General features: G+C 44.8%; 2 protein-coding genes across 3 annotated transcripts in view; one reads left to right on the forward strand and one right to left on the reverse strand.

The window, feature by feature from the left end:
* LOC121863319 (techylectin-5A-like) overlaps window positions 1–15,113 on the forward strand; it is a gene marked incomplete in the record, with an annotated part of 100,005 nt that overhangs the window by 22,513 nt on the left and 62,379 nt on the right.
* On the reverse strand, window positions 4,275–8,489 carry LOC121863320. Of its 2 annotated transcripts, none has more exons than XM_042361939.1 (4): window positions 8,382–8,489; window positions 7,787–7,896; window positions 5,286–5,391; window positions 4,275–4,441 (listed from the first exon to the last, which is right to left on the reverse strand). In XM_042361939.1, the coding sequence occupies exons 2-4, from the start codon at window positions 7,877–7,879 to the stop codon at window positions 4,290–4,292; spliced, it is 351 nt and encodes a 116-aa protein (XP_042217873.1). In that variant the 5' UTR covers window positions 7,880–7,896; window positions 8,382–8,489; the 3' UTR covers window positions 4,275–4,289. The 2 variants fall into 2 exon arrangements, 1 of the variants encoding a protein (XP_042217873.1); XR_006088375.1 differs by having other exon boundaries at window positions 4,420–4,438.

Genomic DNA, 15,113 nt, shown 5'->3' on the forward strand with positions numbered 1-15,113 from the left:
ACACCTGCCTGTGTTGTGGTGGTGTAAGGTAGAGGACACCACTACACCTACCTGTTTTGTGGTGGTGTAAAGTGGAGTACACCACTGCACCTACCTGTGTTGTGGTGACGTAACGTGGAGGACACCACTACACCTGCCTGTGTTGTGGTGGTGTAAGGTAGAGGACACCACTACACCTACCTGTTTTGTGGTGGTGTAAGGTGCAATACACCACTACACCTACCTGTGTTGTGGTGGTATAAGGTGGAGTACACCACTACACCTGCCTGTGCTGTGGTGGTGTAAGGTGGAGTACACCACTACACCTACCTGTTTTGTGGTGGTGTAAGGTGGAGTACACCACTACACCTACCTGTTTTGTGGTGGTGTAAGGTGCAGTACACCACTGCACCTACTTGTGTTGTGGTGGAGTAAGGTGCAGTACACCACCACACCAACCTGTGTTGTGGTGGTGTAAGGTGGTGTACACCACTACACCTACATGTGTTGTGGTGGTGTAAGGTAGAGGACACCACTACACCTACCTGTGTAAGGTGGAGAACACCACTACACCTACCTGTGTTGTGGTGGTGTGTAGCACACCACCACACCCACCTGTAGGTGGTAGGTGGGCACACCACCACTACACCTACCTGTGTTGTGGTGGTGTAGGTAGGAGGACACCACTACACCTATCTGTGTTGTGGTGTGTAATGTGGGTACACCACTACACCTACCTGTGTTGTGGTGGTGTAATGTGGAGTACACCACTACACCTACCTGTGTTGTGGTGGTGTAAGGTGGAGGACAACACTATATCTACCTGTGTTGTGGTGATGTAAGGTGGAGTGCACCACTTCACCTACCTGTGTTGTGGTCGTGTAACTTGGAATACACCACTACACCTACCTGCGTTGTGGTGGTGTAAGGTGGAGTACACCACTATACCTACCTGTGTTGTGGTGGTGTAAGGTGGAGTGCACCACTTCACCTACCTGTGTTGTGGTCGTGTAAGGTGGAATACACCACTACACCTACCTGCGTTGTGGTGGTGTAAGGTGGAGTACACCACTACACCCACATGTGTTGTGGTGGTGGTGTAGTACACCACCACACCTACCTGTGTTGTGGTGGTTTAAGGAGTAAAACCACTACACTTCACTGTGTGGTGGTGAAAGGTGGAGTACACTACTACACCTACCTGTGTTGTGGTGGTGTAAGGTGGGTATACCACTACACCTAGCTGTGTTGTGGTGGTGTAAGGTGGAGGACACCACTGCACCTATCTGTGTTGTGGTGGAGTAAGGTGCAGTACACCACTACACCTACCTGTGTTGTGGTGGTGTAAGGTGGTGTACACCACTACACCTACCTGTGTAAGGTGGAGAACACCACTACACCTACCTGTGTTGTGGTGGTGCAAGGTGCAGTACACCACTACACCTACCTGCGTTGTGGTGGTATAAGGTGGAGTACACCACTACACTACACCTACCTGTGTTGTGGTGGAGTAAGGTGGAGGACACCACTTCACCTACCTGTGTTGTGGTCGTGTAAGGTGGAATACACCACTACACCTACCTGCGTTGTGGTGGTGTAAGGTAGAGTACACCACTACGCCTACCTGTGTAAGGTGGAGTACACCACTACACCTATCTGTGTTGTGGTGGTGTAAGGTGGAGTACACCACTACACCTACCTGTGTTGTGGTGGTGTAAAGTGGAGTACACCACTACACCTACCTGTGTAAGGTGGAGTACACCACTACACCTATCTGTGTTGTGGTGGTGTAAGGTGGAGTACACCACTACACCTGCCTGTGTTGTAGTGGTGTAAGGTGGAGTACACCACTACACCTACCTGTGTTGTGGTGGTGTAAGTTGGAGTACACCACTACACCTACATGTGTTGTGGTGGTGTAAGGTGGAGTACACCACTACACCTACCTGTATTGTGGTGGTGTAAGGTGGAGTACACCACTACACCTACCTGTGTTGTGGTGGTGTAAGGTAGAGTATACCACTACACCTTCCTGTGTATGGTGGAGTACACCACTACACCTACCTGTGTTGTGGTGGTGTAAGGTGGAATACACCAGTACACCTACCTGTGTTGTGGTGGTGTAAGGTAGAGTATACCACTACACCTACCTGTGTATGGTGGAGTACAGTACTACACCTATCTGTGTTGTGGTGATGTAATGTGGAGGACACCACTACACCTGCCTGTGTTGTGGTTGTGTAAGGTAGAGTACACCACTACACCTACCTGTGTTGTGGTGGTGTAAGGTGGAGTAAAGCACTACACCTGCCTGTGTTGTGGTGGTGTGAGGTGGAGTGCACCACTACACCTGCCTGTGTTGTGGTGGTGTAAGGTGGAGTACACCACTACACCTACCTGTGTTGTGGTGGTGTAAAGTGGAGTACACCACCACACCTACCTGTGTTGTGGTGATGTAATGTGGAGGACACCACTACACCTGCCTGTGTTGTGGAAGTGTAATGTAGAGTACACCACTACACCTACCTGTGTTGTGGTCGTGTAAGGTGGAGTAAACCACTACACCTACCTGTGTTGTGGTGGTGTGAGGTGGAGTACACCACTACACCTACCTGTGTTGTGGTGGTGTGAGGTGGAGTACACCACTACACCTACCTGTGTTGTGGTGGTGTAAGGTAGAGGACACCACTACACCTACCTGTGTTGTGGTGGTATAATGTGGAGTACACCCCTACACCTACCTGTGTTGTGGTGGTGTAAGGTGGAGGACACCACTACACCTACCTGTGTTGTGGTGGTGTGAGGTGGAGTACACCACTACACCTACCTGTGTTGTGGTGGTGTATGGTAGAGGACACCACTACACCTACCTGTGTTGTGGTGGTGTATGGTGGAGTACACCACTACACCTACCTGTGTTGTGGTGGTGTAAGGTGGAGGACACCACTACACCTACCTGTGTTGTGGTGGTGTAAGGTGGAGTACTCCACTACACCTACCTGTGTTGTGGTGGTGTAAGGTGGAGGACACCACTACACCTACCTGTGTTGTGGTGGTGTATGGTGGAGTACACCACTACACCTACCTGTGTTGTGGTTGTATAAGGTGAAGGACACCACTAAACCTGCCTGTGTTGTTGTGGTGTAAGGTGGACTCCACCACTACACCTACCTGTGTTGTGGTTGTATAAGGTGAGGACACCACTAAACCTGCCTGTGTTGTTGTGGTGTAAGGTGGATCCACCACTACACCTACCTGTGTTGTGGTGGTGTAAGGTGGAGGACACCACTAAACCTGCCTGTGTTGTTGTGGTGTAAGGTGGAGTGCACCACTACACCTACCTGTGTTGTGGTGGTGTAAGGTGGAGGACACCACTACACCTACCTGTGTTGTGGTGGTGTAAGGTGCAGTACACCACTACACCTACCTGTGTCTTGGTGGTGTAAGGTGGAGGACACCACTACACCTACCTGTGTTGTGGTGGTGTAAGGTGGAATCCACCACTACACCTACCTGTGTCTTGGTGGTGTAAGGTGGAGGACACCACTACACCTACCTGTGTTGTGGTGGTGTAAGGTGGAATCCACCACTACACCTACCTGTGTCTTGGTGGTGTAAGGTAGAGTGCACCACTAAACCTACCTGTGTTGTGGTGGTGTAAGGTGGAATACACCACTACACCTACCTGTGTCTTGGTGGTGTAAGGTGGAGGACACCACTAAACCTGCCTGTGTTGTTGTGGTGTAAGGTGGAATCCACCACTACACCTACCTGTGTTGTGGTTGTATAAGGTGAAGGACACCACTAAACCTGCCTGTGTTGTGGTGTAAGGTGGAGGACACCACTACACCTATCTGTGTTGTGGTGGTGTAAGGTGGAGTACACCACTACACCTACTTGTGTTGCGGTGGTGTAAGGTAGAGGACACCACTACACCTACCTGTGTTTTGGTGGTTTAAGGTGGAGTACACCACTACACCTACCTGTGTTGTGGTGGTGTAAGGTGGAATCCACCACTACACCTACCTGTGTCTTGGTGGTGTAAGGTAGAGTGCACCACTACACCTGCCTGTGATGTGGTGGTGTAAGGTGCAGTACACCACTACACTTACCTGTGTTGTGGTGGTGTAAGGTGGAGTACACCACTACACCTGCCTGTGTTGTGGTGGTATAAGGTGGAGTACACCACTACACCTACCTCTGTTGTGGTGGTGTAAGGTAGAGTACACCACGACACCTGCCTGTGTTGGTGTAAGGTAGAGTACACCTACCTGTGTTGTGGTGGTGTAAGGTAGTGTACACCACTACACCTACCTCTGTTGTGGTGGTGTAAGGTAGAGTACACCACGACACCTGCCTGTGTTGGTGTAAGGTAGAGTACACCTACCTGTTTTGTGGTGGTGTAAGGTGGAGGGAAGGATGTCAGGCTGCTTCTCCTTCACATCACCACTTCCTTCGCCTTCTGCAAGAGAGGAAAGACAAGGTTATGATCACACACACACACACACACACACACACACACACACACACGCACGCGGGCCCGTCCGCACGAACCATCCACTGTGCTTAGAAATGAATAAAGGTTTTTTGATAAATGTTCAATAAATATATTTTTTCTACCCAGTGATCCACCTACTGCTTTAGAAAGATAGTTTGCCGAATTACTGAAATGATTATTTTCATTAAAATCTTACTGAGTCAAATGTACAGCTATTGTACCCGATGACGGGTTTATGATGTGACACGTACTCGTATTCTGTGACTGATCTGACTGCTGCTTCTGGTGGTGAAATAGTAAAGTGATAATCGTACACCGATTATTATCATGTTCACTATACACACCAGTACAGTATACACCTAATGAACACCAGTGGTCTCTTTGTGTATATTCACACTTCTGTCTACTACTTCGTGGGAGAGGCGAAAGGGAGAGTGTTGCATCATCACGCGGGCGAGAGGACTCGAGCTATCAACTACAGTCTGTGTCCCTCCTCCTTCCCTTCCCAAAACTACCCCTGTACCCTACCCGTCACACACAGATTGTAAGTGACTGCCATAACACCTCTGGTGTTAAAGATCATTTATAACTGTGTTAATGCTTCATAAGCGATCAGAATAGTGTGTGTAATGGAAGGCCTCATCGAGTAATTTGTCAATGTTTGGGGCTGATCGGATGGCTGGTCATATTTCGAGGCTCTGGTTAGGTATGGCAAGTGATTGGATATCTAGTCAAGTTTGGAGGCTCTGGTGGGTCAGCTGGTCAAGTTTGGAGGCTCTGCTGGGACATGAACGCTTGAGAGTCTTACCAAAGGAGAGGGTGTCGTTGAGAGCTTGGCAGCCCGGCAGGTCAGGCATCAGCTCACACAGAGACGATGCCAGCTGGTCCAGCCCTTCCTGCCTCTCACTCACCGCCTAGGGATCACATGTACAGTATTATTTACACCGTAGGAAACACATATTGGTTGTTTACGCCTGAGTTAATATATACACATATATTTACATCGGTAGAACTCATAAGCTTATTATTTACATTTCAGGAAATACAGTTGCTATTATCTCCTGAGGCGACACAAGTGCTCTTTGTGCTGTGGTGTGCAAGTGTTGTGTCAGGTGGGTCGGTAGTCTGCAGCTTACGACTATGACATTATATTAGTAACTTTTTAAGGTTTGGCGGCGCGTTTAATTAGGCACATGCGGTGATGGTTCGGAAATTGACCTGAGACAACACACTCGGTATACTTGCTGGTGTGAGGTGCTGTGGTATAATCTTATTAGACACGTGTAGAACCATAAATTGTTCAGTGTTCAAGCTTCTGACATTCGGTTCGAAAATCGCGTTATGAACATGACTGTCACTTGTACGGTGCCGTGACAGTTCCGCTTGCCTGTCTGTTGGGCCCAGCAGTTGTCCGCTTCTGATCATCTCAATAGTTTAAACACAATAACCTGTTCAACACACAAAGTCGAAGGTTCTCTAGTTAACAAGTTGTGAGCAACGAGGGCTAGAACCCCTCCATAAAGCTTTCCCAGTTTAAACTTACATTTCACCATTCTAGAAAAGACGATGAGAATATCGTATATTTAGTCACTTTACAACTGCGAAACAAAATAATATTGACTGTAACATACAAAATGTTGTGGTGACCGAGATACCAAGTTGTGTCTTAATGTAAACTGGCAGTATGGTTTCCTATACAGCGCCTTCAGCACAGACAAACAACATGCAGTTTTATTATTGACGAGAAGGAAAATTCTGATTGTAGTTGACACTGAACATTTGCTGTTAGAAATGTTCTAACGTAGTCATTATCGCATGTTATGTTAATCATATTTTCTGTCATAAGATAAGATAAAGGTTTTATCTTCTCGAGAGTAAAAGAATCAGTTTTACGCGTCAACATTTTTTTTTCCCTCAGGCTCCTTGGGTCTTATGTTAGTCGACACACAACATACACCTGTCATTTATGTCTTTGATAAAGATCATCGCCCATCTTTCACTGTCTCCAGTATAGCCACCTGACGTTCATCAGTGTAAATGGCTCACCGCTGTATATCTGAGCCATATATCAGAGTGACTGAAGCACCACGGAACTACAACGGAAACGAAGACGAAAATCTATCGGAATCCCCAAGAGTCACATAATGAAAGTAATGCAGTTTAGGCAGATTAGATAGTTTTAAAATAATAATTAGTTAGTTACTTATTGCTCTAGATTTGTGAGGAATTTTTTTTACTAATTTGTAAAGAAACATATATTAGTTTTTGGAATTTTATATGAAAAGGCATTGTTTTAGACCTATACAGGATATATAGAAGCTTTATAATTTGTAAGCTTTGGTAATAGGGATTTTAGTTAAACGATTTTTTGTCTGAAAGGTACTAACCATACTAAGCTCTCCCACCCCCTTTCATTGCATACAGAGGGGGATGACAATTCTAATTCAGGGCATTAGGAACCCTGAGTACAGAGACAGGTTGAAGCATCCGAATTTCACTCCCTCGAGAGACGAAGAGTGAGTGGAGATACGATTGACGTGTATAAATGGAAGTTAGGGTTAAGCAAAGGTGATATAACAAATATAATTAAAAGTACTCGTATTAGCGGTTTTAAATTGGACAAATTTAGATTTAGGCGCTAGATAGGTAAACATTGGTTTGGGAATGGAGTAGTGGAACACGTTACCAAATATCATCAGTACCTCGAACACGCTGGGAAGCTCCAAATATAGGTTGGACGGATTATGAGCGATAGGGGTTGGGTGTACTGTAAACGGAACAGCCCAGTATGTGCCAATAGGCCCGCTGCAGTGTCCTCCATTCTTATGTTCTTACTAGTAGCGAAAGCAGCGTATGGGCAGCGTAAAAGTTACCACGTGTAACCTCAGATCACCGTGATAATACTGTCACGGGGAATTAGAGGGACACAAAAAATATAAACTACCAGGATTATTTTTTCCTGCGTTGGTTATTTACTTAAGCATCAGTTACACAACAATCACGGGTGTATTCCTTGATCGAGGAAGCGGGATCCTAGTGCTGTCACTAGGTACCCTCAGTGTCATAACCTATGTCATAACCTTAAAATAGTATTATTAGACACTGCCACATGGGAAACCATAAGACCGAACCGTGATACGTGGAGTAGTGCCGCACAAGATGCTGTAAAACCTTCGAGGTTGATTGACTTAATACAGGCAACATCTGTGGCGTCCTTGCCTATCCAGTAATGCCTCTCGAGCCACTAACGAAGGTGATACTCATCAATTGGTCCCCCTAGTGTGTGTGTGTGTGTGTGTACGTACTTACGTCACTTTCATATTCCGGCAACACAACAGCAGCAAGAGCGACGGTCGTCCACACACCCACTACTGCCGCCCACGCGCTCACTCTCAGAAACATCCTGTATGTCAAGTTCTCTGTTGGGGGATGAAATTATATTTTAACAGTAAACATGACTCAGGTTGTTACTTCGAAAGTCAAAATAACTGGAGAAAAAATTGAAACTAGAAAGTTGTATCTGTAGAACACAGATGCACATATCTGCACATTGACCTCAGATTAGCAAACTGAATTGAGTTAAACGCTAAGTTTTGTAAAAAAAAATAATTATGGTTTAAATGTACTGAAATATATGATACAATAATCTACATGTGTTGTGAAGATGTAGTGCTTTCCAAGAACCACCTGCTTGCCAAGTATCATAACTTGTTTATTGTGTTTAGAAAAGTTAGCTCATCAGATGACGTAAAAAAGATCCCCCGAATGCCAGGTTGTTAACGGAGACAAGTGCGTTATTGTTCGTTATATCCCTACGAGCAAGAAATGGTCAGTAGGCACCTCGGCCAGGATGTTATAAGTAAACACTGAGACACAACCCTAATAACCCCACCATGACACTGACTTGGAACTGATGGACGGGGTCGAAACTGAGGCGCAGCTGAAGCAGGATGCTGGAGCGGTAGGTGGGAGCAGACTGGTACTGAGGTGGCGTGGGCCGCACGTTATATAGACCAGCATCCTCTGATTCTTGCCAGGGTCTCGTGGAGTAACGAGGGAATCCCGAGGCAGACTAGGACTTCCCGCTTGTTTACGTGTCGTGTGTCACACTAGGCGGGGATTCACACATAGTGATCCATGCTTCATTGTTTGTTCCCTTAGGCTACCCATTCAACGTGTTCACTAATGTTGCTAATAGTATATATTCACTTTGGGCAGATATTAATAACTCACTTTGTACGAGTGGCCTCAATACTACACTTGTACGTGAAATGTTCACCTTGCAGTAGAGGTGTGAAGGTGTCCAGCAGGATTAGGGAGGATAACATTCAGTAGCAGTGGGAGGCTTTCCTTAAGTAAGAACACATTGAGGGATTTACTATTGTTATTAATATTGTTGGCAGCTCACCTGGGCCGAGGGATCAGGTAAACTTTAATACGACGTAACGACTGTCGTTCGTTGTAGTTGGTGTGGAAGGTGAAAATATACGGCAGTTGATGAAAGAAATTGGCAAACATGTCATTTAAGGCCCTTAGAGTGATATTAGGAGAGCAAAAAAAAATTTCTTAGGGTCGATTTTGGAGACAATTTTTCAAAATATTTTCTCACCTAAGGAACGTCTCCCACTGCTATCGAATGTTGGTGGTGGTGGTGATGGGGGGTGGTAATGGAGGTTGTTGGTGGTGGTGAGGGAGATGACGGATGGAGGGTGCACCAGTACTGCCTCAGGACGTCCCTGGTCATGTGTCCTCACTTGGTATGTCCGCCCAAAGCAGTGCTTTTGTTCCTTTGAAGTCGTGATATATTCTCTGAATCATAAGACCTTGATGCACAGTTGCAGTCAAAAGTAATTATCCACCCCTCCTACTACCAACCGGCGAGCTCAAGGCCCTTTTACACGCCGGGTCACAAGAGGCTGGTGGAAGTATTGATGGGGGGGGGGGGCAGTTAGGGGTGGCGGACCCGGGTAAGGTAGGTGGGCGAGGGTGAAGGATCACATATGTAGTGAGAGTGTATGCGGTCTTAACCTTACCCTGACGTTGACTGCCTTAATGACCCTGGCAATTGATAGGCCTAAAGTCCGAATAACTAACCAACCAGGATGATGAGTGTCTCGGGAGAAGTCATATGCACCTAACTTTCCCTTGGTTATCTATATGTCTTTACTTGGGATTCTACGGAGGAATGGGAGTGAGCTTTTGGCTGGTAATTTGTCATTCGGGTTAATAAGGCGTCTGCTTCCGTGAAGGAAGTCCCTGATATGACAACGTAAGACAGGAGGGGGCGTGGCTTGCTTACCAATAGTAACACTAAACAAGGCTGTTACTTGATCACTTCAAACTCTCGCCACTACCGTTCTTGAAAAAAATTCACTATTAATTGATACAAGAAATTAAACATGATTTGTTGGGTAGAATATGACTTGTTCAGCTTGTAATATTAGAGTTGTGAGAATCAATGAGAGGTGATAACATAAGAAAATAAGGGGTCTGCAATAGCCGGTTGGCCTGTGCATGGCAGCTCCTGTCGAGAGTTACTACCACTCTCTATCATCCATGAATCTATCTAGCCTCCTTTTGAAACTTTCCAGAGTTCCCGCACTTACTACAAAGTTGCTAAGCTTGTTCCACTCGTCCACCACCCTAATTGTGAACCAGTTTCTTCCTATCTCCCTCCTAAACCTAAACTTATCCAACTTGAATCCGTTGCTCCGAGTCCTATCCTGCTCGGATATTATAAGAACTTTATCTATATCCCTTTATTGATTCCTTTCACCCACTTTAACACTTCTATCATATCTACCCGCACTCTTCGTCTTTCTAGGGAATGCAAGTTAAGTTTCTTTAACCTATCCTGATATGGAAGGTTTCTAAGACCCGGAATCATTTTTAGGATGTTAGTGGCAATAGAGTTTGGCCACTGTTCAACACCCAGCCCAGGATGAACGCTAAAGAACGAGACTGGTCGAGTCGCCGGTAAATTATCCGTTTGCGCGTGGGGTCGCTGTGAGACGTTTGTCAACCCGCTGGGAGGAGTCTGGGAACTTGGAAAACCGACCGCCTTAAGTGTTTTTGAGGATTTGATGGCATTTGATATATTAAAATGATTAAATTCAGTGTGTATTGTAAACAAAACATATTTGAACTCTAAATTCACATAAATGGAGCACCTTAGCTTTCGTCTTTATTCAAGACATCTTCAGAGGCAACTAAATTACATGGACAGAGAGAGACTTAAGTACACAGAGTGACCTTACTAAACATTAGGTCAGGTCATAAACATGACATCCACTAATCCGCACACCAACACCACCACACACGCAAAGGAGCTTAAGAGAAAGGGCGACGTGACTAGTCAAGTAAGTCAGGTCAAAAATATGGGAACCATTAATCATCTATCCTACATTTAACTCCAATGCTTTAAAAGCATTTTTAACTTTGGGCCACTAACAAATAAATTTGTGTAACATTATCAGTTTTGTACTGACCATCACAAAGGTTTATAGAATTCAATTCCCTAATCAAACTAGCTTCAACCAGAAGTCTTTCTGTGACACATGATGATTTGTACACTTCTAAGCTGTTTTCCCAATCCATGGGATGATTATCGTTCCTAACAAGAACGAACAGTGCACTGCTTTCAGATGCTGTTCTGATATTGTACTTGTGCTGTTGAATTCGGAGTTGCAATGCTTTCCCAGTCTGTCCTACATAATTTCCATTACAGTTACTACATGGAATGCAGTAAACAGTTACATTTATATTTACATATATACCTGACCCAGCTTGGAGAAGGACGTGCCCCCAAGTTCTCCCGTAGTGACCAAGGAAAATGGCCGCCTTGGATCGTTGTGTCTTGGGGGAAGAGGAGAGTCGTGTGGGGAAAGACGACCTCTTGGCCACTCTGCTAAGGCAGCTGGGGCAGTTGAGGAGTGAGGTTGACACTCTAAAGGGGGAAAATGAAGCCCTCAGGACTGAACTCCTTCAGGTAGGTGTCCTGCCTAGCAGGACTCCTGCGAAGGAGGAGCAGGCGTGGAGAATGGTTATCTCCAAGGGGACTAGGGTCAGGCTCAGGAAAGCTGACCAGGGTGTGGAATGTAGGAACCCCTACCAGGTGCTGGAGGAAGCTGGCGAGGAAGAGAAGAGGCAGGGAAGTGTGGTGCAGGTAGAGGAAAGGGCAGTTGTACAAACCCTGCCCAGAGGTAAGGTCGTGGTAGTTGGGGACAGCCAGGGGAGGTTTTTAGATAGAACTTTTTGTACAAGAGATAGGTAACGTAGGACTAGGGTGTGTTTTCCTCGGGCTGGGATAGGGCATGTAGCCGAGAGGTTAGACAGGGTTTTGTCAGGGGAGGGTACCAATCCAGTAGTGTGTCTTAGTGTGGGAGGAAACGACATAGGAAAGGTTAGGAGTGAGGAACTTTTCAAGAGATATAGGGAGGCGCTGGGGAAGATTAGAGATAGGGGAGGGATCCCGATAGTATGTGGTGTCTTGCCTAGAAGAGGGGTTGGTCGTGAATGGCTGTCCAGGGCAATTGCTATAATTTGCCGACTGGAAAAACATTGTGCAAACAATGGTTGGGCATTCATTGATAGCTGGCAACGATTCTATGGCAACGAATATCTGTACAGTCGTGACGGAGTACACTTGTCTCGTGCGGGGGTAAAGACGTTGTCTGCATCCCTGGAGCGTGAAATTGTCACTCCAATGGGGGGGGTTTCGCTAGTAGAGAGAGGTAGGGGAAAGTGGGAGTCAAAAAACAAGCAGTTCCTGGGAAGTAAAATTAGTTACTCAGGACAAGGGGTAAAACAGGACCAGGGAAGGGTAGGTTTAAATGTATACTATACAAACAGTAGGAGCGTTAGAAATAAAATAGACTTGCTGGGAGCGGTTGTATGTACCGAGAATGTGGACGTCATAGCAATCACCGAAACTTGGATGAATCTGGCGAGCAAAATTTTTTTATCAGAGTACCACATAGAAGGGTACAACCTTTTTCACAAGGACACAAGGATTCGGTAAAATGCTACTGACACCACATACGAGGCACGGGCAGTTTCCCAATGAGGTTCACGGCGCCATCAGCTCGATGAACAGGCTTTGTGTGAAATATAACAGAGTCTAGAACTGCTTTTAGTGTCCTTGTGGCCTAGCCGGTAAGCGTTCCCTTGTCCCACCCAGTAGGTCGAGGGTTCGATTCCTTGCTGGTGAGGTCGTTTATTATATATATATATATATATATATATATATATATATATATATATATATATATATATGCATGCAGTATATGTATCTAATATATGCTGATAACCACAAGGAAAGAAGAAAACATGAAGTTCCCAAGCGCTTTCGTGTAGTTCGCATCTTCAGGGGTGAGTACAGGCTGAGTACAGCCTGTACTTACCCCTGAAGATGTGAATTACACGAAAGCGCTTGGGAACTTCGTGTTTCTTCTTTCCTTGTGGTTATCAGCATATACCTAGATCACGCGCACTTACAGTGATTTACTTGCATAAATATATATATATATATATATATATATATATATATATATATATATATATATATATATATATATATATATATATATATATATATATATATATATATATATATATATATATATATATATATATATATATATATATATATATATATATATATATATATATATATATATATATATATATATATATATAATAATCAGAAATTTCAGAGTAATTTCAAACGCCGCGCCAATGGCGATACTGAGTTTCAAGGTCGTCTGAAGGGGGGAGCAGCGCTTATCACCAGTCGTGAGAGAGTAGCGAACTGCACCCATATAATATGACGTATACTCTGGCGACTTTATCTGGAGGCGAATTATGAAATGAAATATCAGTTATTAAATTGAAAGTAATTATGGATCGTTTCCCAGTCTGAAAATGTTGAGTACGTCCTAATTAAGCTGTTAATCATCTGGTAAATAAGTCACTCCTGAAAAGCGTGAACGGGTGAGTAAGCGTGGCTTGGGGAGTTGTGAGAGAGGTCAAGCTAGCAGTACCATCTCTGTTCTGTACCCAGGAGAGACGGATCGCATGAACTGGTTCCTTCGTTTATTTCACATCAGTATTAACAAGTAAGTTTTATTCAATCTCAGACAAAGCTAGATAGGGCGGTAGGAACAAACGGTGATGTGAGACAATAGCTAACAGCCCGGGTTTTTTCAGGGTTCTATAGAGCCCACGCGGTATGATAACGTCCATTGGCGGTATAAACGAGCGGTGAAGCTGGCGGTATGAAGCGTCCCCACACTAGCTGTATGAATGTCCACTGACCTGAGTTTGAGCCACGCTGTTGAGGATGGTGAGAGCTGGAGTGAAACCAGCTGTCTGGGTGCCCAACTAACGACGTGACGATTGTTTGGGGTCATCAGCTCTCCTCTACCTCGGCTCACAATATCACATATCTTCAAGCACTTTAGTGAAAACCCTTACTAACGAGAAGCTAAGCTTCTCTCAACTGTACAAGGCAAGGCCGGATTCAGGAGTGAGCAAAGTGGGCAGCTGCCCAGGGGCCCCTCACAATCTGGGGGCCTCCACATATTACAATATTTTAGTTATTTTTTTATTCATTTGGATTATTTTTATGGCTTCAAAATTCTCCAAAGAAGTGTTCAAATTTCAAAATTTTCCCGGGGGGCTTACAGCGCCCCCCCGGAACTCCCAGATGTTTAGGCTCGCTTCACTTGCCACCCCACCCTCTTGGGTAGTTATAATGAGGGGGGCCTCCACAAAGAGGCTGCCCATGGGCCTCCACAGTTCTAAATCCGGCACTGGTACAAGGTCATAGTTGTTCACTCCCTCCCTTTCATGGATGTACCGAGTGTAAAATGAGGCCAGCTGAGTGAATGAATGATCACACACTGAGGCCAAGAGTCTAGTGGAACTTAGAGGTACATTTCCCAAGGTGGAGAAAGGCTTGTTTGTGCCTTAACTACGGGTGCCTGCTGGTTGTGCCTTAAAAAACTACGGAGTGCATGTGGAATCTATATTTTAGGTTAAGAAGCCTGGTTTATGGGTATTGGTGGAATCAATAGCCTCTTAAAATAGTGATAAAATTTTCTCAGTGACTGTTATTGTGTTGTTGTGTGTAGTCAATGCTATTTTTTCAGTTACTGATATAGCCTTGCGGTGTGTAGTTAATATTTCTTAAATAATTTTGATAGTATTGTTTTTTAATGTTTGTGTCACTAATTGATGCCAGAGAATGGGGGAACTGTTTTTCAGATGAGGTTTCTCCATTCTGTTGTAAGTGATACTGTGATTTAGTTCCTTTAATGCATTTAATATTTCTTTATAATTTCGATCTCAGGTATAACCTTTGTTCCCCAGAGTAGTGTTTAAGTTAGGTTAGGAGGTGTGCATCTGTTGGGGTAATATAATTTTGTTGAGTGCCCTGAAGGCCTATTCATGGTGGAGTTAATAAGTTCTTATTTTTTTATACCATTTTCTTAGTGCTTGATATAATTTTGTTGAGTGCCCTTAAGACCTATTCATTGTAGAGTTATTAATTTCTTATTTTTTTAATGCCATTTCCTCAGTGATTGATATTATTTTGTTGAAAGCCCTTAAGGCCCATTTCATGTGTGCAAGCAAC

Source organism: Homarus americanus, unplaced genomic scaffold, assembly GCF_018991925.1.
Source record: "Homarus americanus isolate GMGI-L3 unplaced genomic scaffold, GMGI_Hamer_2.0 scaffold46197, whole genome shotgun sequence".
Taxonomy (NCBI): Eukaryota; Metazoa; Arthropoda; class Malacostraca; order Decapoda; family Nephropidae; genus Homarus; species Homarus americanus.